This window comes from Palaemon carinicauda, chromosome 19 (genome assembly GCF_036898095.1).
Source record: "Palaemon carinicauda isolate YSFRI2023 chromosome 19, ASM3689809v2, whole genome shotgun sequence".
Taxonomy (NCBI): Eukaryota; Metazoa; Arthropoda; class Malacostraca; order Decapoda; family Palaemonidae; genus Palaemon; species Palaemon carinicauda.
This window is the reverse complement of record NC_090743.1, coordinates 24279587-24304067: the sequence shown is the minus strand read 5'-3', so window position 1 is coordinate 24304067 and position 24481 is coordinate 24279587. Positions and strand designations below refer to the sequence as shown.

Here is a 24481-nt window from a genome sequence, read left to right as displayed (position 1 = left end):
TCGGCCCCAAGGATCTTCCAAGCCCTAGAATGTATCCAGAGCATGCTGAGAAGGAACCGATGCTCAGTCAGGTAGTGGATGAGTCTAACAGGGACACTTTCATCGCTGGCCCTGTTCATCGTGTTAGGGAGACTCCACCTCCCCCCCCTTCAGTATCATCTAGCTGCTCACTGGATAAAGGACATGACGCTAGAGACGGTCTCAGTTCCTGTTTCCGAAGAGAGGAGGTCTTCTCTCGCGTGGTGTAAGAACAGCTTTCTTCTCAAGGAAGTCTACCTTTGGCTGTTCAGAAACCCGACCGCCGTCTCCTCTCGGACGCATCAGACACGGGCTGGGGTGCGACTTTGGACGGACAGGAATGCTCGGGAACATGGAATCAGGAGCAAAGGACACTTCACATCAATTGCAAGGAGTTGTTGGCGGTTCTTCTGGCCTTGATAAACTTCAAGTCCCTCCAGCTTAACAAGGTGGTGGAGGTGGACTCTGACAACACCACAGCCCTGGCTTACATCTTCAAGCAGGGAAGGACTCTTTCGTGGAAGTTGTTCTAGATCGCAAGGGACCTCCTCATCTGGTCAAAAGATCGAAAGCTCACGCTGGTAACGAGGTTCATTCAGGGCGGTATGAATGTCATGGCAGATCGCCTCAGCCGGAAGGGTCAGGTCATCCCCACAGAGTGGACCCTTCACAAGAATGTTTGCAGCAGACTATGGGCCCTGTGGGGTCAGCCAACCATAGATCTGTTCGCTACCTCGATAACCTAGAGACTCCTGTTGTATTGTTCTCCGTTTCCAGACCCAGCAGCAGTTCACGTGGATGCTTTTCTGCTGGATTGGTCCCGTCTCGACCTGTATGCATTCCCGCCGTTCAAGATTGTCAACAGGGTACTTCAGAAGTTCTCCTCTCGCAAAGGGACACGGCTGACGTTGGTTGGCTCCGCTCTGGCCCGCGAGAGAATGGTTCATAGAGGTACTGCAATGGCTGGTCGACATTCCCAAGACTCTTCCTCTAGGAGTGAACCTTCTACGTTAACCTCACGTAAAGAAGGTACACCCAAACCTCCACGCTCTTCGTCTGACTGCCTTCAGACTTTCGAAAGACTCTCAAGAGCTAGGGGCTTTTCGAAGGAGGCAGCCAGAGCGATTGCCAGAGCAAGGAGAACATCCACTCTCAGAATCTATCAGTCTCAAGGGGAAGTCTTCCGTAGCTGGTACAAGACCAATACAGTTTCCTCAACCAGTACCACTGTAACCCAGATTGCTGACTTCCTGTTACATCTAAGGAAAGTAAGATCCCTTTCAGCTCCTACGATCAAGGGTTACAGAAGTATGTTGGCAGCGGTTTTCCGCCACAGAGGCTTGGATCTTTCCACCAACAAAGATCTACAGGACCTCCCTAGGTCTTTTGAGACCTCAAAGGAACGTCGGTTGTCCACTCCAGGCTGGAATCTAGACGTGGTCCTAAGGTTCCTTATGTCATCAAGATTTGAACCTCTCCAATCAGCCTCTTTTTAGGACCTCACATTAAAAACTCTTTTCCTCGTGTGCTTGACAACAGCTAAAAGAGTAAGTGAGATCCACGCCTTCAGCAGGATCATTGTTTTCACATCTGAAACGGCTACATGTTCCTTGCAGCTCGGTTTTTGCTAAACGAGCTTCCTTCACGTCCTTGGCCTAAGTCGTTCGAGATCCCAAGCCTGTCCAACTTGGTGGGGAATGAACTGGAGAGAGTACTTTGCCCAGTTAGAGCTCTTAGGTACTATCTAAAAAGGTCTTAACCTTTACGAGGACAATCAGAAGCCTTATGGTGTGCTATCAAGAAACCTTCTTTTCCAAGGTCTAAGAACTCAGTTTCTTACTATTCAGGCTTCTGATTAGGGAAGCACATTCTCATCTGAAGGAAGAAGACCTTGCTTTGCTGAAGGTAAGGACACATGAAGTGGGAGCTGTGGCTACTTCAGTGGCCTTCAAACAGAACCGTTCTCTGCAGAGTGTTATGGATGCAACCTATTGGAGAAGCAAGTCAGTGTTCGCATCATTCTATCTCAAAGATGTCCAGTCTCTTTACGAGTACTGCTACACCCTGGGACCATTCGTAGCAACGAATGCAGTAGTAGGCGGGGGCTCAGCCACTACATTCCCATAATCCCATAACCTTTTAACCTTTCTCTTGAATACTTTTTATGGGTTGTACGGTCGGCTAAGAAGCCTTCCACATCCTTGTTGATTTGGCGGGTGGTCAATTCTTTCTTGAGAAGCGCCGAGGTTAAAGGTTGTGATGAGGTCCTTTAGTATGGGTTGCAGCCCTTGATACTTCAGCACCTTAGAGTTGTTCAGCCTCCTAAGAGGAACGCTGCGCTCAGTAAGGAAGACGAACTTATTTAAGGCAGAGTAATGGCTCAAGTCGACTTCCTTACCAGGTACTTATAATTTCATTGTTATTTTGAATAACTGATAATATGAAATACGGGATACTTAGCTTCTTGATATACATGTACACTGGTTTTCACCCACCTCCCTGGGTGTGAATCAGCTACATGATTATCGGGTAAGATTAATATTGAAAAATGTTATTTTCATTAGTAAAATAAATTTTTGAATATACTTACCCGATAATCATGATTTAATTGACCCACCCTTCCTCCCCATAGAACCAGTGGACCGAGGAAAAATTGAGGTGGTGTCAACAAGAAGTACTGCAGTACCTGGCCACAGGTGGCGCTTGTGAGTACACCCCTCTCTTGTATAGCGATCGCTGGCGTATCCCTTCCGTAGAATTCTGTCGGGCAACGGAGTTGACAGCTACATGATTATCGGGTAAGTATATTCAAAAATTTATTTTACTAATGAAAATAACATTTTGCCGTGAAGTATGGAGCAATTAGCAGGACCTTCATCCCGTTCCGACTGTGTCACTTGTGACAATTGCTTTATTTCTTATGGGGATTTTTGTGTACATTATTCAGGGAAAGTTGATTTGCTAATTGCATTTGCTCAACGTCATGGTTTGATTTTGGCAGAGAAAAAGTGCCCTAAAGGTAAGTTAGATATTGAGACTAATTTGAAGTTTGTGTTCCTTTTTTTGCAAAAGGCGTTTTCATTTGAATTTGTTTCGTTTGAACTGAAACTCAATGTGGCCTTAAGGGGGGGGTCGCAGGGGGGCGGAGCGCCCCCCCCCCCCCCCCCCCCCCCCGGTAGGCCTAGGTAGGGGTACAGGGCCCCATAGGCTAGGTTAGGTGGGTGTCTTAGGTTCGGTGGTGCCCTGAAAATTACTGTGGCCTTTAGGGGGGGGGTCGCAGGGGGGGCGGAGCCCCCCCGGTAGGCCTAGGTAGGGGTACATGGCCCCCAGGGTAGGGTAGGTAGTTGTATTAGGTTCGGTAGTGCCCCGAAAAATCACTTTTCTCCTCCTCCCCCCACCCAAAAACCCCGCTTCCCACTGGGGTCCCCCATAATTGTAGTAGTAGGTTTATGCTTACATTTTCTGTGTAAGAGTTAGGTGGTTGTAGGAGGATTATCTCACAGTTTCAAGGTAACTGTAGCTCTAATTTACTGTTTTCTTTCGTTTTCTACTTTTAGAAACTTTTAAATCGAGCGCGGAGGTCTCCTACACAAGTACCAAAAAAAATCGGTGCACAATGTACAAGAGTAAAATTCGAGTGTATATATATGATAGCGCTCAGCGGCTGCCTTAGGGTGTATGATAGCGACCACCTGTATACATTATTATGTCTAACTTAAAATACGGCAGTGTAAGGGGGGGTCGTTGGGGGCGTTACACCCCCCCTCCGTTAGGTAAGTAGGTAAGGACACGGCTTGTAGGTTAGGTTAGGGGGGAAAGTTTAGGTTAGTTAATGTCCATTTTTAATGAACGCATGAGGAACTGGCCGCTGATATACAAAAGCTCCGCTGCCTGTATGTGCGAGGATGGCCGGCTAAGAATACAGCAGTTTGAAGGGGGTTGTTAGGTGCGTCAGCCCCCTCCCCCTGATAGGTAAGTAGGTAAAGACACAGCTTGTAGGTTAGGTTAGGTTAGGTAGGGAAGTTTAAGTTAGTTGGTGTTCTTGTGTACAAATTACAGAAAACATATCTAACAAATGACTTGAAAAACGGGAGGGAAATTCCAATTTTCTATGCACACTGGAGGAACTGGCCGCTGATATACAAAGGCTCCGAAAAATCTAATCTTATATAGGCTAAACTCCATTGGGTTTCTCAACATGCCATGGCTTTTATTGTTAACTTATTACATGCATACTTAGACCTTTTTTTTACACTGGATACAATTTCTAATAAAGTCTGCTACTCCTGTAGCTGTCATATGAGTTGGGACTCGTAAAAACAGTTTGTGGTTGCACTTGGCTATAAGTCTGATTGATACTGTCGTAATGGCTGCTGCCGTGTTATGATGATAGGTTAAATTATGATGTACAGTAATAGTGATCCCTAACCTAACCCATTATGTTGTAAAACACACATTGCTATTTTTTATCTAGTTTTTAATTATAGTGTATGCAACAATTGTGCAATTTTATTGGCCTTAAAACCTAGAATTTTAGTAAATTGTAAGATTAACTTGGATGAATGCACTTTGTTGGAACAAGCATAAACTTTCTTATTACAAGTCAAATCCATTTTCTTTATGGGGAAGTTGTTGTTTATCTTGGTCTGAAATACGATAAAATAGATTTAGTGTTAGCTTGCCAGGAGTGAAGCCAGTTGGGAAGCAAACACAGAAGTAAGACTTAGTCATAAGGTAAGCTAAGGATGTGGTATTCTAAGGGGGGTTGCAGGGCCTTAGTCCCTCCAATAGTAAAGTAGGGAAGGATATGGCTCATAGGTTAGGTTTGGTGGTGTCTGTGATTTTTTCTTTTTTAAAATGTGGCTTTTTCATTCATGTCTGTCCCAACTACTGTAACTATAACCTGTAGGATTTCTATTAATCTAATATAACTGAATCCATTTTGCAATACTGGATTCCATTTGACTAAGCAACCCTTTAACCTATCCATGATCTCTCAACTTAAGAACATACTCTACCCATGTGGCCGTGAATCATAGATAAACAATACCTGAGTAAACAGCCAATCTTGTTTATCTTCCAACCTCAATACCATTCTCAGAAGGAATAGACAGCCCTAGGTCTACATTACCATTCTCAGAAGGAATAGACAACCCTAGGTCTACATTACCATTCTCAGAAGGAATAGACAACCCTAAGTCTACATTACCATTCTCAGGAGGAATAGACAACCCTAGGTCTACATTACCATTCTCAGAAGGAATAGACAACCCTAGGTCTACATTACCCTTCTCAGAAGGAATCGACAACCCTAGGTCTACATTACCATTCTCAGAAGGAATCGACAACCCTAGGTCTACGTTACCATTCTCAGAAGGGATCAACAACCCTAGGTCTACATTACCATTCTCAGGAGGAATAGACAACCCTAGGTCTACATTACCATTCTCAGAAGGAATAGACAACCCTAGGTCTACATTACCCTTCTCAGAAGGAATCGACAACCCTAGGTCTACATTACCATTCTCAGAAGGAATCGACAACCCTAGGTCTACATTACCATTCTCAGAAGGAATCGACAACCCTAGGTCTACGTTACCATTCTCAGAAGGGATCAACAACCCTAGGTCTACATTACCATTCTCAGGAGGAATAGACAACCCTAGGTCTACATTACCATTCTCAGAAGGAATAGACAACCCTAGGTCTACATTACCCTTCTCAGAAGGAATTGACCACCCTAGGTTTACATTACCCTTCTCAGAAGGAATAGACAACCCTAGGTCTACATTACCCTTCTCAGAAGGAATCGACAACCCTAGGTCTACATTACCCTTCTCAGAAGGAATCGACAACCCTAGGTCTACATTACCATTCTCAGGAGGAGTAGACAACCCTAGGTCTATGGTTTCCTGCAGTGGTCCCCTATTTCTGTTAAACATTATGTGTAGTGGATTAACTAAACATGTTTAAATGAAATGAATGTCAAATTGTTCCGTAACTGACATACAAACCACGCTATTTAATAGGGGTTATTACTTTCGGCGTAGCTGAAATGACGAGCCATTAGAATTTTAACGAGGGTTTACTACCCCACCGCTAGTTAGTGGGGGGTAGGGAGGGTAGCTTGCTACCCCGCCCCTCACACTCACCTGTGCTTGAGCTCACTTTGCTCTCGGCTCGGGTGGTAGTCGGACATGTCCACTCACACCCTCGCCTCTCTGACAGCCATTAATGCATTTTTGCTTTCTCTTCTACAGGTGTGTTTGTGAAGTTGGCCCGTGCTATCATGCACAAGTGTCCTGGATTACCCGACCGCTCTTGTGGTACGTTTATGTCGGCGGTCGAGACGGACCCTCACACCCTTTGTCCTTATTGTAGGGGCCAGTGGTGTGATAGAACTAATAAGTGTGGTGAGTGTAGGGAGTGGTCTACCTCCTAGTGGGAGAGGTTTTCTCGGCGACGGAAGAAGAAGTCCAAGCGGGATATTTCTCCTTCTAAGGTTTCTTTGAAATGAGAAATTCCCAAGGATTCTTCTTCCGTTGCCCAAACCTCCTCCGAAGCTCCCGCTCGATCGGTTTCTTCCGAGTGAACGTCGAGGGGTAGCGTAGGCCATAGTTCTGTTTCCCGACCTCGGGGTTCGGGAGAGGGCGTTGCCTCCCATAGCGAGGCAGCTCCCCCTCCTCCCCCGGGGAGGATTTAAATATTAATGTAAGTAATAAAGATTTGTTTCAGCTTTGGTCTTCCTTGGGGCTCGAGGGTTCGCCCTCCAAGGAAGCCTTGTTTGACATGATCCGGTTGGGTGCCGCTGTCAAACAATCGCCGACTTTGGCAGAGGTTGATCCTTTGTCTATCGTCGACGTTGTGGTGGCAGAGGCTTCGGATGCGGTATCTCCGTCCTCTGCAACTGATCAACCTGCTGTAGCTGAAGGCTTAGTTTCTCCCTCTGCTCAACCTTCGAGGGAGGAACTAAGTCCAGCAGTCTCTCCTGCCAGTGATTCTCCCCCTCGGGGGAGTTCACTCACAGAGACTCCTCTTCGGAGGACTGCTGACAGTCAGTTCGCTGACCCAACAGCCCCCAGAGGGCGCATTTGGCGTATAGCTCGCCTTCCTCTTCGCCGGAGAGGCCTTCCTTCACCTCACAAGGGTGTGAGGAGGCGCCTCTTCGGTTCATCATCTCGCCGCAGAGGAGCCTCGTCATCCATCCCCGACTGTTTCGGCTACAACCCTGGACCTCTGCGGATCGTTCGCGATCCCCTTCGGTGGAAGGTCGTCCTTACAAAGGACACTTCGACCTTCCACCCGTCAGACCTGCTGACCTGCCGTCGCCGTTCCTGGCTGCTGATGCGCTGTGGGCGCCCACCTATCCTGTTTTTGTAAGACAGGCAACGGTCCCTTCGGGGTATCAGGGGCGTATGCGCAAATTGGCGCATACGTCCCTTACGCGCCAGCGTTCTTCTGCTGCCGACGATCCTGACAGAGCGCGTTAGCGCTCTCCTACGCGTCAGCACTCACCGTTGGCTGACATTCCTGCTAAAGCGCGCCAGTGGTCACCTGCGCGTCAGCACTCACCTGCGCGCCAGCACTCCCCTGATCACCAGCGTGACACTGCACGCCTTCAACCTTCTGCGCGCCATCGTTCTCCTGCGCGCCAACGATCTCCTGTGCGCCCACGATATTCCGATCTGGGCGCAGTAGGGAAGGTGAATACTTCCCCTGCTCGTCAGCGCTCGCCAACGCGCCAGCGCGCCGTCGTTCTTCACCTGCGCGCCATCTCTTGCCAGCACCCGCCCAACGATATCATCGCCCGCATGGGCTCTTCATCCTGAGCGCCCGCGCGCGCAATCTACCTTCTGCGCACCCTCTGCTGTCTCCGGCACGCGCTCCTACGCGCCCCGCGCGCGCCAACATTCGCCCCCGCGCGCGAATCTGGGTATTCCCCATCGCGCGATCGCCAATACCATCCCACGCGCGACGCTGGAGGACAACGCGCAGCAAAGTCGCCATCGCCACATCTCCCCCCCCCCCTGCAAGCGCAGGACAGCGCGCTCGCCGTTAGGGGGGAAGGTTCCAGAAAGGTCCAGGGACATTTCTTCTCCATCATCTTCTTCTTTTCAGGCGAACCCCCCTTTGGTAACTCCTCCCAGGGATCGGTCGATCCCTTTCCCTCCAGAGGGAGTATCTGACAGCGCAGCCGTCAGCCAGCAGCCTTGGTTTGGGACACTGGTCAGAGCGGTCGTGCAGGCGTTTAAGCCTGTTCTCTCTGGCCTGGGCCACAAATCCTTGGCAGCTTCTACTCCCCTGAAGAGGAAAAGAAGAGTTTCTAATGTGGTAACTTCTCCGAGGGCAAAGCTGACTCCTCGTAAGTCTTTGAGGCAGGCCTCCTCTCCACCCCAGACTTTTTCTCCCTCCACTTCGGACGAAGACTTCCCGTCCTCAGGGGAGTCACGTGAGGTGAAGCGGTCCCCCATCTCACCAATGAGGGAAACCCCACCTCGCGCTGAAAAGTCTTCTCGGGTAGGAGTGGAGAAGAGCATGCCCCCGTCGTTGTTGGAGTCTTGCATCCCTCCCAGGAGGGAGTCAAAGGACTCCAAGACGGTACCAAAGTCTTCATCAAGACTTAGACCGGAGCCAGCCAGTCATTCGGAGAACGTCCGCGAGTCCCCCCAAGAAGAGCCTTTGGGGACAGGAGACTTCGCTGCTAGTCCTTCAGGAGGAGAACTGCAGGAGTCAGAACATGCGTTCTGGCAGGTTCTGACCCTTATGAGGACTCTCAATGGGTTTGCTGACCCAGAGATTCCTCTTCGTGAGGGCAAAGACAGGGTCCCTGACCGAGTCTTTGGGACTCAAAAACCCACTAAGGCTAGTGCGGCTTTGCCCTGGTCTCAAGGGGTCAAGAGTGCCAGGGACAAGATCGAAGTCCAGCTCTCCGAGCTTGTCTCCTCCAGCCGTTCCAGCGCCGGCAACAAACTCCTCCCACCTCCTCGTGTACAACAGAGGAGGTACTTCGACATCGTAGAGGAGACTTGTTTGGCTCTTCCCCTCCACCATTCATTGGAAGAGCTTACCAAGGGAGTCCCTCTTGAGAGACTCTCCACCCGGCAGGTCTTATTCTCGGCAACTGAGATCTTTAGCCAGGAGAAGGCTATGGAGACCTTTTTACTCTCAGGCACTTGCACGATCGAGTTTCTAGCCCACCAAGTCTCGAACTTGTGGGTTAACACCATCTTGAAACGTCGAGATGCGGTGTCTGAGAGGTTCCATCAAAAGGTCCCCAACACCCAGATCAGCAGGCTCAGACATTCTTCCATGATGGGGACGAACTTGTTTGAGCCTAGGGACGTGGAGCAGGCCGCTGAGAGATGGAGGAAGTCGAACCAAGACTCCCTCCTACATAGGGCTCTGACATCTAAGCCCTATAAACCTCCAGCACCTCAGCAGCCACGCCCTTCCAAGACCACGAAACCGGCAGCGGCAGCGAAGACGACGGTGTCTAAGCCCTTTCCTGTCAAGGACAAGAAAGGCAAGAAGTCCTCCAGGGGAGGGAAGAATCCTAGAGGGAGCGGCCGAGGCCGCAAACGCTAGGAGTGGCAGTCCCCCTGCATGTCCACCAGTGGGGGGATGCCTTCAAAGTTGCACGAACAGGTGGCAGCAACTCGGGGCCGATTCCTGCACAATTTCTGTAATCAGTCAGGAATATCCCGTCCCATACACAACATCTCTACCTCCCCTGACAGCGAATCCAGTATCATTGAGCTCCCATGGGATCAGCAATGGGGCAAGCCCTTTTGGGCAGAAGTCCAGACCATGTTAGAGAAGAACGCTCTCCAGGAGGTCGTGGACGGGTCCCCAGGCTTCTACAGTCGACTCTTTCTTGTGAAAAAGGCGTCTGGAGGCTGGAGACCAGTCATCGATCTCTCGACCCCTGAACGGGTTTGTCAAACAGACTCCATTCAGCATGGAGACAGCGGACACGGTCAGGCTTGCAGTGAGACCGCGAGATTTCATGTGCACACTGGATCTGAAGGACGCGTACTTCCAGATCCCAATCCACCCGTCTTCAAGGAAGTACAGTACCTAAGATTTTGCTTAGATCACAAGATCTACCAGTTCAAGGTGTTGTGCTTCGGTCTCTCCACAGCACCTCAGGTGTTCACCAGAGTCTTCACCATCATCTCTTCGTGGGCACACAGGATCGGCATCCGTCTCCTTCGTTACCTGGACGACTGGCTGGTCCTGGCAGACTCGGAAGTATCCCTTCTCCGCCACCGAGACAAGCTCCTCGAGGTTTGCCGGGATCTGGGGATCGTGGTAAACCTCGAAAAGTCTTCTCTGCAGCCCTCTCAGAGACGTATATCTAGGCATGATCATAGACACCAATCTCCACAAAGCCTTCCCATCAGACGAAAGGATAGCAAGGCTGAAGAAGGTCGCGTGACCTTTCCTCACTCGAGAAGAACTCCCAGCCCAATCGTGGCTTTGTCTCCTCGGCCACCTCTCCTCTCTAACCCGTCTCGTCCCCAGCAGTCGCCTCAGGATGAGATCCCTTCAGTGGCGACTGAAGTCCCGGTGGAGTCAAGGACTCGACTCCCCGGACATCTTGATCCCTATGGGATCTGCGGAACGGTCGGACCTGGAGTGGTGGGTGGTAGACGAGAACCTACGAAAGGGAGTGGATCTTCTCGTCTCCTCCCCAGATTTGATGTTGTTTTCGGACGCGTCAAACAAGGGGTGGGGGGCCCACGTTCTGAACCACAAGGCCTCCGGCCTGTGGTCAGAATCAGAAAAGTACCTTCACATAAACCTGCTGGAGATGAAGGCCGTTTTCCTGGGCCTTCAAAAGTTCCACCAATTCCTGGCGGGTCACTTCGTAGTGGTGATGAGCGACAACACCACGGTGGTGGCTTACATCAACAAGCAGAGAGGTACCTTTTCGGAACTGCTGTCCCATCTTGCAGTAGAGATCCTGAGATGGTCCGAGGTCCACTCGATATCACTTACAGCTTGCTTCATTCCAGGCAAGAGGAATGTGCTCGCCGACAGTCTGAGCAGAGTGACGCAGATTATTATTATTATTATTATTATTAAATGCTAAGCTACAACCCTAGTTGGAAAAGCAGGATGCTATAAGCCCAGGGGCCCCAACAGGGAAAATAGCCCAGTGAGGAAAGGAAATAAGGAAATAAGGAAAAATAGAACATTTTAGGAATAGTAACAATATTAAAATAAATATTTCCCATTTAAACTATAAAAACTTTAACAGAACAAGAGGAAGAGAAACTAGATAGAAAAGTGTGCCCAAGTGTACCCTCAAGCAAGAGAACTCTAACCCAAGGCAGTGTAAGACCATGGTACAGAGGCTATGGCACTACCCAAGAATAGAGAACAATGGTTTGATTTTGGAGTGTCCTTCTCCTAGAAGAGCTGCTTACCATAGCTAAAGAGTCTCTTCTACCCTTACCAAGAGGAAAGTAGCCACTGAACAATTACAGTGCAGTAGTTAACCCCTTGGGTGAAGAAGAATTGTCTAGTAATCACAGTGAGTACCGAGTGGTCTTTGGATCCTCAGATAGTCAACAAAGTCCTGACTTTGTGGGGTTCCCCGACTGTGGACCTGTTCGCTACGGCGTTGAAAACCAAGCTTCCGCTGTACTGCTCCCCAGTCCCGGACCTCAAGGCCCTCTGGCAGGATGCCTTCCAACAACGGTGGGACAACGTCGACGTGTACGCCTTTCCCTCGTTCTGTGTGATGAGGAGGGTCCTCAACAAGACCAGAACATCGGTCAATCTCTCGATGACCTTGATTGCTCTGCTATGGCATCACGCAGAGTGGTTTCCGGACCTTCTGCAGCTCCTCACGGAGATTCCGAGGGAACTCTCTCCACGTCACGAGCTACTCAAACAACCACACTCCAACATCTTTCACAAAGCCGTAGCTTCGCTTCGACTTCACGCCTGGAGACTATCCAGCATCTCCTCAAAGAGAGAGGATTTTCGCAACAAGTTGCGGAAAGGATGTCTGGCCACCTGCGCAGGTCATCCGCAGGAGTCTACCAGGCGAAGTGGCGAGTTTTCTGTGGTTGGTGCCGTGGAAGGGGTATCTCTCCCCTCGATGCTACTTTACCAGCAATAGCGGAGTTCCTTGTGTATCTGCGGGAAGAAATGCGCCTTTCAGTCTCGGCAGTGAAAGGCTATCGCTCAGCCTTAAGTCTTGCCTTCAGGCTCAAAGGAATGGACATTTCCTCCTCGCTGGAACTGTCTCTGCTAATACGGAGTTATGAACTTACCTGCCCTCAGTCGGAAGTGAGACCTCCTCCTTGGAACGTGGTTCGAGTCCTCAGGTCTCTTAAGAGGCCTCCCTACGAACCATTACGCCAGGCTTCAGATCGCCACCTTACCTGGAAGACGGTGTTCCTGCTAGCTTTGGCCTCGGCCAAGCGAGTCAGCGAACTACATGGTCTCTCCTACGATGTCGCCCATTCAAGGGGATAGGGGGAGGTAACGTTCAGCTTCATCCCTGAGTTTGTTGCTAAGACTCAGAACCCGGGAGTGCCGGACCCTAGGTTCGACTCTTTCCAGGTCTCGAGTCTTCGTTCTGTAACAGATGACCCAGACCATCTCCTACTGTGCCCAGTCAGGAGTCTGAGGTTGTATCTGAAGAGAACAGCTGCAGTCCGGCCCCAGGTGCGAGCCTTATTTGTTAGCACCGGGCCAACGAAGAAGAGGGTCACCAGAAACACCATCTCGGCCTGGATCCGCAAGGTAATCCACCTGGCCTTGAGTTCTGACCCTCCCCCGTCACGGCGCCCTAGGGCGCATGATGTCAGGGACGTGGCTGCGTCCTTGGCCTTCAAGAAGAACTTTTCTGTGATGCAGGTCCTGGAAGCTGGGGTCTGGAAGCGTCGGACTACCTTCATGGCCCTGTGGTGGCTGCACAACAGCTGGTCTAACCTCAGGCTCCTAATTGGACAAGTAGCAGAAGGTTGAGGGCATTGTTACCCGGTTTTAGTCTGTGTGAATGAAAAGATCTGTCTGGCCCTTTTCTTTTCTTCATCCTCTCCTCCCTTGGAGAAAAACAGCATCCTGGGTCCTTTGCACAGCTGACCTCGAACCTCTGCAGGTAAGCCATGCTTCCTTGTGTTCCTAGTATTAACTTGTAATACTGTCATGTCCCCATACCCTGACGAGGTGGTATTGGGTAGTCCTAGCCTAGATTTCCTTATTAAGGACTCCAGGTCAACTTCCTAGGACGTGTCACTGCTCACTTTCACACACAACTTACGTAGGCCGCAGCAGTCCTTGACTGCCTGCGAGGTGCAGGGACCCCAATCCTGGAGTTGCTTCATGAACTCGTGTTCGGGGCCCCCGGGCAAGCCAAAGCCAGTATGGCAGGGGACTTACCTCCCTTCCTAAGGGTTGAGTCACCCCATGTAAATAGCGGGGTTTGTATTCAGTTACGAAAAAAATGACAAATTCGTAGATAATTTGTATTTTTCCTAACGATACAAACCTAGCTATTTACAGTTATGTGCCCGCCAGCCCTGTCCCCCAAGATAAGTCCTACCTCTAAGTAAAGTGGACGAATTACCGGTGTGTGTGAGGGTGGAGGGGTAGCAAGCTCCTCCCCCCCCCCCCCTGTAGGAAACCCTCGTTAAAACTTTATGGCTCGTCATCGGCTGCGCCAAAGTAATTACCCCATGTAAATAGCTAGGTTTGTATCGTTAGGAAAAATACAAATTATCTACGAATTTGTCATTTTTCCTAACTATACAAACCTTAGCTATTTAACCAAACTTGCCCGCCAGCCCTATCCCCCTTGAAGTCCTACCACCAAGCAAAGTGAGCTCAAGCACAGGTGTGTGAGAGGGGTGGGGGGTAGCAAGCTACTCTCCCCTACCCCCGCTAACTAGCGGTGTGTGTAGTAAACCCTCGTTAAAAATTAGTGGCTCATCATTTCAGCTACGCCGAAAGTAATACCCCTATTAAATAGCTGAGGTTTATATAGTTAGGAAAAATACAAATTATCGATGAATTTGTCATATTTGTTGAAAATGAGTACTGGTAATCCTATTGAAACTTGTGGTATGAAGTATACTTTATGATATTACTTGAGATTGAGTAAATTCCAAGTAATTAGAATTGTATAGTCAATAAAACAGGATGTTCAGCATGACTATTTGCATTATTCAAAGATTTCATGTTGTCGAGGTGCAAAGATGAGTTAGAACCATGATGCAATCACAGTTTACATATAAGTATTTTCATTAAATGATACAGCAGAAGATTAATATTTGTTGGAATTACTTGAATTACGATGTATGATTACTGTAGACTTTTAAGATCAGGTTAGTTTGTTTAGATCTTTGTGTATTGTACTTTTCTCTGTATCGTACTGTATTTTTTTAATATTTTGTTAACTGTTACAGGTTATGTGTCCCAAATACTGGATGATGCTAGAGTATATGCAAATTATGCAAAGAAAACTAAAACTATAGAAATGGATGATGTAAAGTTGGCAGTTCTTTTACAGATGGAAAAATCTTTTACATCTCCACCACCTCGTGATGTAAGTTGATATTTATATTTTGTTTTTTCAATTTGAATACGTATTATTTTCGATTGGTTTGACAACTAGTAATACCAAAGGCTTTGTCAAAGAGGTCAGCCTTTGTGTTTAGTGTTTACTAAAATAGTTATCTTGTATTAAATTTCTAACCTTTATTTGTATTTAAGCATAATTACCAATATGCAGTAGGGAAAGAGCGTATCATGACTGTATTTGTACATCTGTTAGATATAGCAGGAGGTAAAACATGAATAGTATTTTACCGCAGGTATATAATATTTATAGCTAGGCGGTATATCATAGCAATCCATGTTTGCCAACGGTTATATAAGTGGATGAGCGACCTGAAGGAGTAACAAGAATTTTGGGTGTGGGGGAAATGCCCCCTAAATATCGGAGAAGTCACTGGCAGCAAGGTGACAAATTGGGTTTAAGGCGAGAGACAAGTTGTCTCTTCTGCTTCTACTCCTGATGCCTGGCGGATAATTTTACTGAAATCGGTATGGACTGACAGGGGTCACTTGCCTTAGTTAGATAGGCACTGCGCATCACAAGGAACTGGCTATCCTTTGATGAATCTAGCCAGTGAATCCTCTAGGGATTTAGTCAGTCAATGAAAAGGGAAGATAAGATAATGGCCCCCAGTCCCAGGTGTAGTGTGATGCTAAAAATCTCCTGGTTTATAAATGCTAAAGAAAAACTGAAAATTGTTACAGTAATTGGAATGTTAGAACTATGAATTAGATTGGGAAGTTACAGCAAGTGGAAAACGAATGTATGAAATATAGTTTGGATATCTTGGCCCTAAGTGAAACACGTTGTAGGGGAATTGGTAAGGGAACCTTAAACCAAGGCAATATATATATTTATTCAGGAGGAACAGTTTTATGAATAGAACTTACCTGGCAGTTATATATCCAGCAGAATTTTTCAAAATTCGCGTCAACCGCCGTGTGATGGTTGTGCGGTTAGGTGGTTAACAACCCTTACAGGGTGGTACTTGGAATCATTCCCGTTTTCTGTTCCTCAGATCATCTCTGCCGGTTGGACTGACAACATCGTTGGTCTGCCATTGGAGTTTTTCGTTTCGCTTTCCCTGTGTCGCTGTACCGGACTTATTTTTGGTTAAGTACATTGACTTGGGGTTTTGGCAATTGCTTTTGTGTTTACTGTATTCTGTTATTATTGGTTTGTTTAATATGAGTGAGAAACTTCATTTTCGTGTGTGTGTAAATGAGGAATGCAAGGTGAGGTTACCGAAAGTTTCGGTAGACCCTCCCACTATTTGTTTGGGTTGCAGGGGTTTTGATTGTGCACTTGATAAAAGGTGCAAGGAATGTGAGGTTTTGAGCGAGAAAGAATGGTTAGCTATGAAGCGTTATGTGCGCAAGTTAGAGCTAGATAAAGTCAGGAGGGCTTCGAGATCTAAATCTAAATCTGCTAGTGAGCGTAGTTTAGATAATTTTATTGACCCATTAATTAATTCCTCTTTGGAAGTTGAACCTTCCCTTGAGGTAGTAACTCCTGCCCCTTCTACAGGAACGGTATCTGTGGATGACCCTCGGTACGCCAGGATGGCGGCTGAGTTGAAGGCTATTAAAGACCAACTTTCAGCCTCAAAAGGTAAGAGTGAGAGTGAGATTAGTGCTGGTGAAAGTGCAGTGGAGGTGGCGACGGATCGAACCTGTCATCACCCTAGGTCTAGACCTCTACCAAGCTCCTAGGACCAAGGGAGAAGGTACGTCGACGGCCATAAGGGAGTGAGAGGTATGTATCCTCGGTCAGCCGTCGCCTCAGACAGTCCTGTTGCATTTTCCCAGGCTGCTTTTGACCGCCACGGAAAAGGCGTGTCGGAAGTGATGGTGTCCTCCCCGAACCCCTCTCCCAGATGCAAATGGCAGTATGAGGCTTCGAGACCAACCAAGAGGAGGTGGAACCGAACTGAACACACTCGTTCTCGCTCTCCCTGTTCAAGTAGCCCCGAACCTTTCTGAGGATTACTTGGACGCCGTTCCAGTGAAAAGACCAAAGCCGAGAGACGAAATTCAAGAGAGACCGTCGAGAGATCCTTCTCCTTCAACCAGCGCTACTCGACAACCATCGCCTTCGGAACCGCAGGATCCAGCAGCAGTCGCTAAGTCTTTTATGACTGTTATGCAAATGCAGCTTTTTTCTTTGGTACAAGCTTTTAGCCGCCCTTTCCCCCAGTTGGACAGACGTAAGGATGACTCATTACCTGTTAAGAAATCGGCCTCTAAGAGGGAACGGAGTTCCTCTACCTGGGAACCTCAGCGCGTTTCGTCAAAGGCGCGGTACCGCGCTTCTTCCTCATCGACTCGCCTCCAGGATGATTCCGTCTCTCGCTCTCGGCGCCAGGACGATTCCAGCCTGCTTCTCCAGGACGATTGCAGCTCTCAGCGCAAGGACGCTTCCAGCTCCCGGCGCCAGGATGCATCCGCCTACCGCCTCAAGAACTCTTCTAGCGCTCGGCGCCTGGACAATTCCAGTGCGCGGCGCCAGGACGCACACGGTTCTCGGTGTCAGGACGCATGCAGCCCTCTCCTACAGGACGCATCCTACGATTTGCCTCTTTCGGATGCAGGTGAACCTTCAGCCCGAAGAGAGACTGTAGTAGAGGTGGGACAAGATCTTGAAGATGTCTCAGAGGATGAAGACAAGCCTGCGAACGCGGCTGGGGATTATAAGGTTCTCTCTCGCTCACTCCTTGAGCTTTATGGGGAGGAGTTTCTTCCTGCTGCCCCTCGTTCTCCTTAATCGCAGTTTAGGAGGAAGAAGGCCAAAAAGCAGTCGGCCTTCATCAAAATGAAGCTCTCCATCTCTGCTAGGAAGGCTCTCGCTAAAGTTGATGAGTGGATGAAGGAGCGTAGGCAAGCGGTTAAGACCACCTTCTCTTTTCCACCAGATCGACTTGCTTCGAAGGCGGGCATGTGGCACGAGACTGGAGAACCTCTGGGCCTGGGAGTTCCTGCCTCCTCCCAGGGGGACTTCTCTGGTATTGTTGACTCTGCTAGAAGGCATGCCCTTAACTCGGCGAAGGTTATGTGGTCAATGTCTGAGCTTGACCACCTCGTCAAGGGGATTTTCCGAGCCTTTGAAGTTTTTAGTGTTTTGGACTGGTCTCTAGGTACTTTGGCCAGGAAAACCGAAGGAGTGGAGGAAACAGAAGACCTTAATAGTATCATGGCATGCATGGACAAAGCTCTTAGGGATGGGTCTAATGAGTTGGCTTCCCTTTTTTCGGCAGGAGTTTTGAAGAAGAGGGCCCTGTTATGTTCTTTTGCTTCCAGATCAGTTACGGTTGCGCAGAAGTCTGAGCTCCTTTACGCCCCTCTCTCAGAACATCTCTTTCCTGAGTCCCTTGTCAGGGACATTACCCTTTCGCTTGCGCAAAAGGCCACTCAAGACCTCCTGTCGCGCTCTGCTAGAAAGCCTTTGCCAGTCATTCCTTCGTCTCTGAAGAGAGAGGAGAGGAAATTTCAACAGCCCTTTCGAGGTAGAGCTCCTTCGAGATCAGACTTCAGGGGAAGAAGGCAGGAGACGGGCGGAAGGACGAATAGAGGTTCGTTTAGATCCCGCTCCAAGTCCTCCAGACAGCGGTAGGAGCAAGACTGTCACTTTTTTGGCAGGCTTGGAAGAAAAGAGGGGCGGACGCCTGGTCCCTCTCAGTCATCAAAGAGGGATACAAGATCCCCCTTTTGAAGAAGCCTCCGCTTTCAAATACTCCTCTAGCCTTAGTGGCTCAGTACTCGGATGCCATGAAACAAAGGGCCCTACTGGACCTGGTGGACCAGATGCTGGAGAAGGGAATGATAGAACAAGTTCTGGAACTATCCTCCCCAGGTTTCTACAATCGCCTGTTTCTGGTACCCAAGAACTCGGGTGGATGGAGACCCGTTCTGGATGTCAGCTCTGAACGTCTTCGTGGAAAGGACAAAATTTACCATGGAGGCAACTCAGTCGGTGCTGGCAGCAGTACGTCCAGGGGACTGGATGGTGTCTCTGGATTTACAGGACGCTTATTTTCACGTCCCCATCCATCCGACTTCAAGGAAGTACCTGAGATTCATGATCCAAGGCAAGTGCTTCCAGTTCAAGGCCCTTTGCTTCAGCCTCAGCACTGCTCCTCAAGTCTTCACCAGAGTAATGGCGAACGTGGCAGGGTGGCTTCATCAAGAGGGGATAGGAGTAGCTCTTTATCTGGACGACTGGTTGATAAGATTGCGGTCGAAAGAGAAATGTCTGGAGGACCTACACAAGACTTTCACGATGGCTCAAGAACTGGGTCTCGTCATCAACAGGGAGAAATCTCAGACCGAGCCGAGTCAGACTATTCTTTATTTGGGGATAGTTCTGGACTCAGTTCGTTTTCGGACTTCTCCCTCCCATGAGAGGTAAACCAGGTGCCTCGAGAAGGTTCGAGAATTCTTGAAGAGACAGAAGTGCTCAGCGAGGGATTGGATGAGTTTGCTGGGAACCCTCTCCTCGCTCGAACAGTTTGTCTCTTTGGGAAGACTGCACCTCAGACCTCTTCAACACTTCCTATCAAAGGTGTGGAACAGGAGGATTCAAGAAGACTCCTTTTCCTTCCCCATTCCAGCAGAAGTCAAGGATCATCTGATTTGGTGGCTGGATCCAGCTTTGTTAGGAGAAGGAATCTCCCTGTACAGGAAGAACCCAGACCTAGTGTTGTTCTCAGACGCTTCGGAGTCAGGATGGAGAGCAACACTAGTAAGCAAGGAGGTCTCAGGCTCTTGGGAAAAGAATCAGACCGGATGGCACATCAACAAGAAAGAGTTGATGGCCATTCTGTTAGGACTGAAGGCGTTCAAAGACTCAGTGTCAGGGAGGATAGTGGAAGTCAACTCGGACAACACCACGGCTCTAGCTAACATCAGAAAGCAAGGGGGAACTCACTCTCTGTGTCTTTGAAACAACAAAGGAGCTCCTTCTATGGTCAAAGGAAAACAAAATAGAACTGCTAAAAAGATTCGTGCAGGGACAGAAGAATGTAAGAGTAGACATGCTCAGCAGGAAAGGGCAAGTTCTTCCCACAGAATGGACCCTCAACCAACTGGTCTGTCAGAGTCTGTGGAAGTTATGGGTGAGACCTTTAATAGACCTCTTCGCCTCCAACCAAAACAAGAGGATCCCCAACTAATGATCCCTAGTCTCGGGCGAGGAGCCAATAGCAGTAGACACCTTCTTGATGGATTGGATGGGGATGGACACATATGCGTTCCCCGTGTTCAAGATCATCAATCTGGTCGTCAGGAAATTCGCTCTCCTCAAATCAGGAAGAATGATCCTAGTAGCTCCATTCTGGCTAACAAGAGAATGGTTCATGGAAGTGGTGGACATGTTGGTGGACTTTCCAAGAAGCCTTCCTCCAAGTCCAAAGCTTCTCAAACAGCCCCACTTCGAGAGGTATCATCAAAACCCCTTCGCTCTAAGACTGACTGCCTTCAGACTATCGAGAAGCTTGTCAGAGCGAGAGGTTTTTTTCTGCGCAAGCTGCAAGAGCTATCGCCAGAGCGAGGAGGGTCTCTTCGCAAATAGTCTACCAATCTAAGTGGGAAACCTTTAGAGCTTGGTGTAGGCAGCACAAAGTTTCCTCAACCACTACCTCTGTGAGCCAAATAGCGGATTTTTTGTTGTCCCTCAGACAGGATGCTAAACTGGCCGTATCCACGATTAAAGGGTATAGGAGTATGCTCTCAGCTGTCTGTAGGCACAGAGGCTTAGATTTGTCTCAGAATAAAGACTTGCAAGACCTCGTGAAGTCTTTTGAGACAACTAAGCAGGCTCAGTTAAGGCCCCCAGCTTGGAATCTGGATGTGGTTCTGAAGTTACTATGCACCAAGAAGTTCGAACCCATCTCACAAGCGTCTCTTAGAGATGCTACGAAGAAAACCCTCTTCCTGATGGCTCTGGCCACAGCTTAAAGGATCAGCGAGGTTCACGCTATTGAGAAACAAGTGGGTTTCAACCAGAATGGAGCAGTATGTGCATTGAGGATTGACTTCCTCGCTAAGAACGAGAATCCATCAAAACCGTGGCCGAGGACTTTTGAGGTCCCTAACCTCACTAATCCAGTTAGAGCCCTCAGAGCGTATTTATCTCACTAAGAATGTTAGAGGTGCATCTAATTCCTTATGGTGCTCAGTGAAAGATCCGCAAAAGCCCCTTTCAAAGAATGCATTGTCATTCTTCCTGAGGGAAACTATAAGAGAAGCTCACCTCTTGTGTGAGGAGGAGTACTTCGGCCTTTTGAAAGTAAGGGCTCACGAAGTGAGAGCTATTGCTACTTCGCTGGCATATCGTAAGAATATGTCAGTTAGGCAGATTATGGATGCAACGTTCTGGAGAAGCAACTCTGTGTTCGCCTCTCATTACCTCAGAGAGGTAAGAGTGGATTATTAAAGGTGTTACACCTTAGGCCCATACGTAGCTGCAGCTTCTGTAATAGGCAAAGGAGTTACTACCTCCCCTCAACCTTAGCTTTTGTATGCCTGTGTTTGGGTCGGTGTTTTTACGGTTGTCTGAGGACTTTGACTTGTGGTACAGTACCCTCAGTCTAGCTAGATAGTTTATATCTATTCTGCAAGGTTAGGTGGTTAGTTTAAGTAAGGTTGCAGTTTTTAAAAAAAAGGGGCATAGGTAGTTCTGAAGTTTAGTCAAGTTGTTGGTCTCACCCCGTTTGACAGACTCGATTGAGTGGTTTCAGCATGACAGGTCCACTCCTGGCTGACACCCCTAAGGGAAAGCGACTCAAGAGGCAGGAACCTTTGAAGTCAGCTACCTTAGCAGGTAAGGAATCAAGGTGTTTTTTCTCCTACAACTTATTGTTGTTTTCCCAACGATGTTAACTGTCTGTCACCCTCCTCCAAATGTGTGAATCAGCTGTATATATATATAACTACCAGGTAAGTTCTATTCATAAAAATGGAATTTTTATGATAAAACAAAGTTTTATGAATACAGTACTTACCTGGCAGTTATATCTATATTTTAAGGCCCACCCACCTCCCCTCAGGAGACAGGTCGGGCAAAGATGATCTGAGGAACAGAAAACGGGAATGATTCCACGTACCACCCTGTAAGAGTTGTTAACCACCTAATCGCACAACCACCACACGGCGGTTGCCGCGAGTTTTGAAAAATTCTGCCAGACGTCAGAGACTAAGCTATATATATATATATATATAACTGCCAGGTAAGTATTCATAAAACTTTGTTTTATCATAAAAACTCCATATTGAGTTGGAAGAGAAGGGGTAGGGATGATGAGACAGCTAGAGCAGAAAAGGCTTTAATTGAGTGGAGAGCTGTAAGTAGTAAATTGTTACTTGCAAAGTTTAAAACAAGGCAGTGCAATATGAGTATGATAGTTTGCTATGCACCAACAAATGACTCCCCCGAAGAAAGGAAAGATGAATACTATGAAGAACTGCAGAGTGTAATAGATGAGATCCCGGAGCGAGAGGTGAAAATTGTAATTGGTGACTTCAGTGCTAAAGTTGGAAAGAATAATCAAGGTATAGAGAATGTAATGGGTGTTGAAGGTCTTTGTGAAGTTGCAAATGAAATAGGAGCACAATTTATGCTTCTGTTCAACAAACAATTCTGTCATTGGAGGTACTCTTCAAGCATAAGGACATCCACAAATATACATGGACTTAACAGTGTGGAATTACAAAAATCAAATAGATCACATAGCCATTAATAAAGAGAGAAGTAGGACTCTGAGAAATGTAAGAAGCTATAAGGGTGCAGATATGCATAGGGATCACCAACTCTCCATTGCCACACTGATATTAAAAGTGAAAGCACCCAACAGAAATGTAGATAGAATATTATTATTATTATTATTATTATTTGCTAAGCTACAACCCTAGCTGGAAAAGCAAAATGCTATAAGCCCAGGGGCCCCAACAGGGAAAATAGCCCAGTAAGGAAAGGAAAGAAGGAAAAATAAAATATTTTAAGAAGAGTAACATTAAAATAAATATTTCCTATATAAACTATGAAAACTTTAACAAAACAAGATGAAGAGAAATTAAATAGAATAGTGTGCCTGATTGTACCCTCAAGCAAGAGAACTCTAACCCAAGACAGTGGAAGACCATGGTACAGAGGCTATGGCACTACCCAAGACTAGAGAACAATGGTTTGATTTTGGAGTGTCCTTCTCCTAGAAGAGCTGCTTACCATAGCTAAAGAGTCTCTTCTACCCTTACTAAGAGGAAAGTAGCCACAGAACAAATACAGTGCAGTAGTTAACCCCTTGAGCGAAGAAGAATTGTTTAGTAACCTCAGTGTTGTCAGGTGTGTGAGGACAGAGGAGAATCTGTTAAGAATAGGCCAGACTATTCGGCGTATGTGTAGGCAAAGAGAAAGAACCGTAACCAAAGAGAAGGATCCAACGTAGTACTGTCTGGCCAGTCAAAGGACCCCATAACTCTCTGGCGGTAGTATTTCAACGGGCGGCTGGTGCCTTGGCCAACCTACTACCTCATAACTAGGTTTGATACAACTAAGTTTCTAGAAGATGAGAACATAGACACAATTGCTATTGAATGCAGAAATCGATTTATGATCTTAGACTTTGAGAGATGAAGAGCAGACAATGATGAAGAATGGTGTGATATTAAGAACATTTATCAGTCAGTTGGTAGTGAAGTTTTGGGACATGTAATTACAAGGAGAAAACTATGGATGTCAAATGATATGTGGGATACTATAAAATGGAGACAGAAATTGATTGTTAAAAGTTTTTGAAGAATTAATGAAAATTGCAAGGTAGAGCATTCTAAGTATTCCAGTATCGATCGTGAAGTAAAAAAAAAAAAGCCATGAATGAATGGAGCGAGTATTTAGACAGAAAAGCAGATTAGGTTGACAAAGCTATAATTCAGGCAACAACTATGGTGTAAGAGTCACGCCTAGAATTATTAATGAAATCTCTACGGCGGCAAAGAAGAAGCATATACCCTTCTAAAAGAGAGATGGGTCTGTTATAACAACAGAAGATGATGAAAGGCAACATTGGATGGAACACTTTAGTGATGTCATGAATAGGAGATATGAAGGGAATAATGTGACTGATATACCTGAAGATGATGAAGACCTTGATGTGCCCATGAATGAATTCAGTGTGTTTGAAGTCGAAGTTATCATTAAAAAACTCAGGAGATGGAAAGCCCCTTGATACTGGCAGAAAATGATTGTTTTGTAGAATGTGGCATGAAAAAGCAAAACCTGATGAATGAGAATTTGGAGTGTTGTTGAAAATGGCTAAAAAATGAGACCTGACTGATTGCAATAATTACAAAGGTATCACTATTCTAAAGAGACTAGAGAGAAAGATTGATGAAAAGCTGAGACATGAACTAGCAGGATTTATAAAAGGTAGAAGTTGTACGACCAAATTTTAATTTTGAGACATGTTGTACAGCAATGCGTAGAATATAGAAATCCACTTTTAATGGCATTTGTATACTATGTAAAAGTCTTTGATAGTGTGCACCGGTCAATTTTGTGGAGAGAGTTGCGTTATTATGGAATTCCTCTTAAATATGTAAATTTGATTAAGTCTGTTCAAAATAATGTTAATGGAGTTTAAAGGTTTAAACACAACTCAAGAATGGTAGGGACAAGGGATAGTGACATTGCCCTATCAAGCAGGACAATGCCCTAGAGACTGACCATATATACATATGAACAGCACCCAAGCCCCCTCTCCACCCAAGCTAGGGCCAAGTTAAAGTTTTGATAGTTTATGTAAGAGATATTAATTTTTCAATATTAATCTTACCCGATGATCATGTAGCTGTCAACTCCGTTGCCCGACAGAAATCTACGGTCGGGATACGCCAG

The 24481-nt window shown here is 47.2% G+C and overlaps 1 protein-coding gene across 1 annotated transcript in view; it reads left to right on the top strand.

Annotated features, from left to right (window-relative positions):
- The window catches only part of Taf9 (TBP-associated factor 9), a 53652-nt gene that overhangs the window by 5068 nt on the left and 24103 nt on the right, over positions 1-24481 (top strand). The window contains exon 2 of the mRNA XM_068393317.1: positions 14445-14584. Within this exon, the coding sequence (XP_068249418.1) occupies positions 14445-14584 (140 nt within the window). The remainder of the gene's footprint in view (positions 1-14444; positions 14585-24481) is intronic.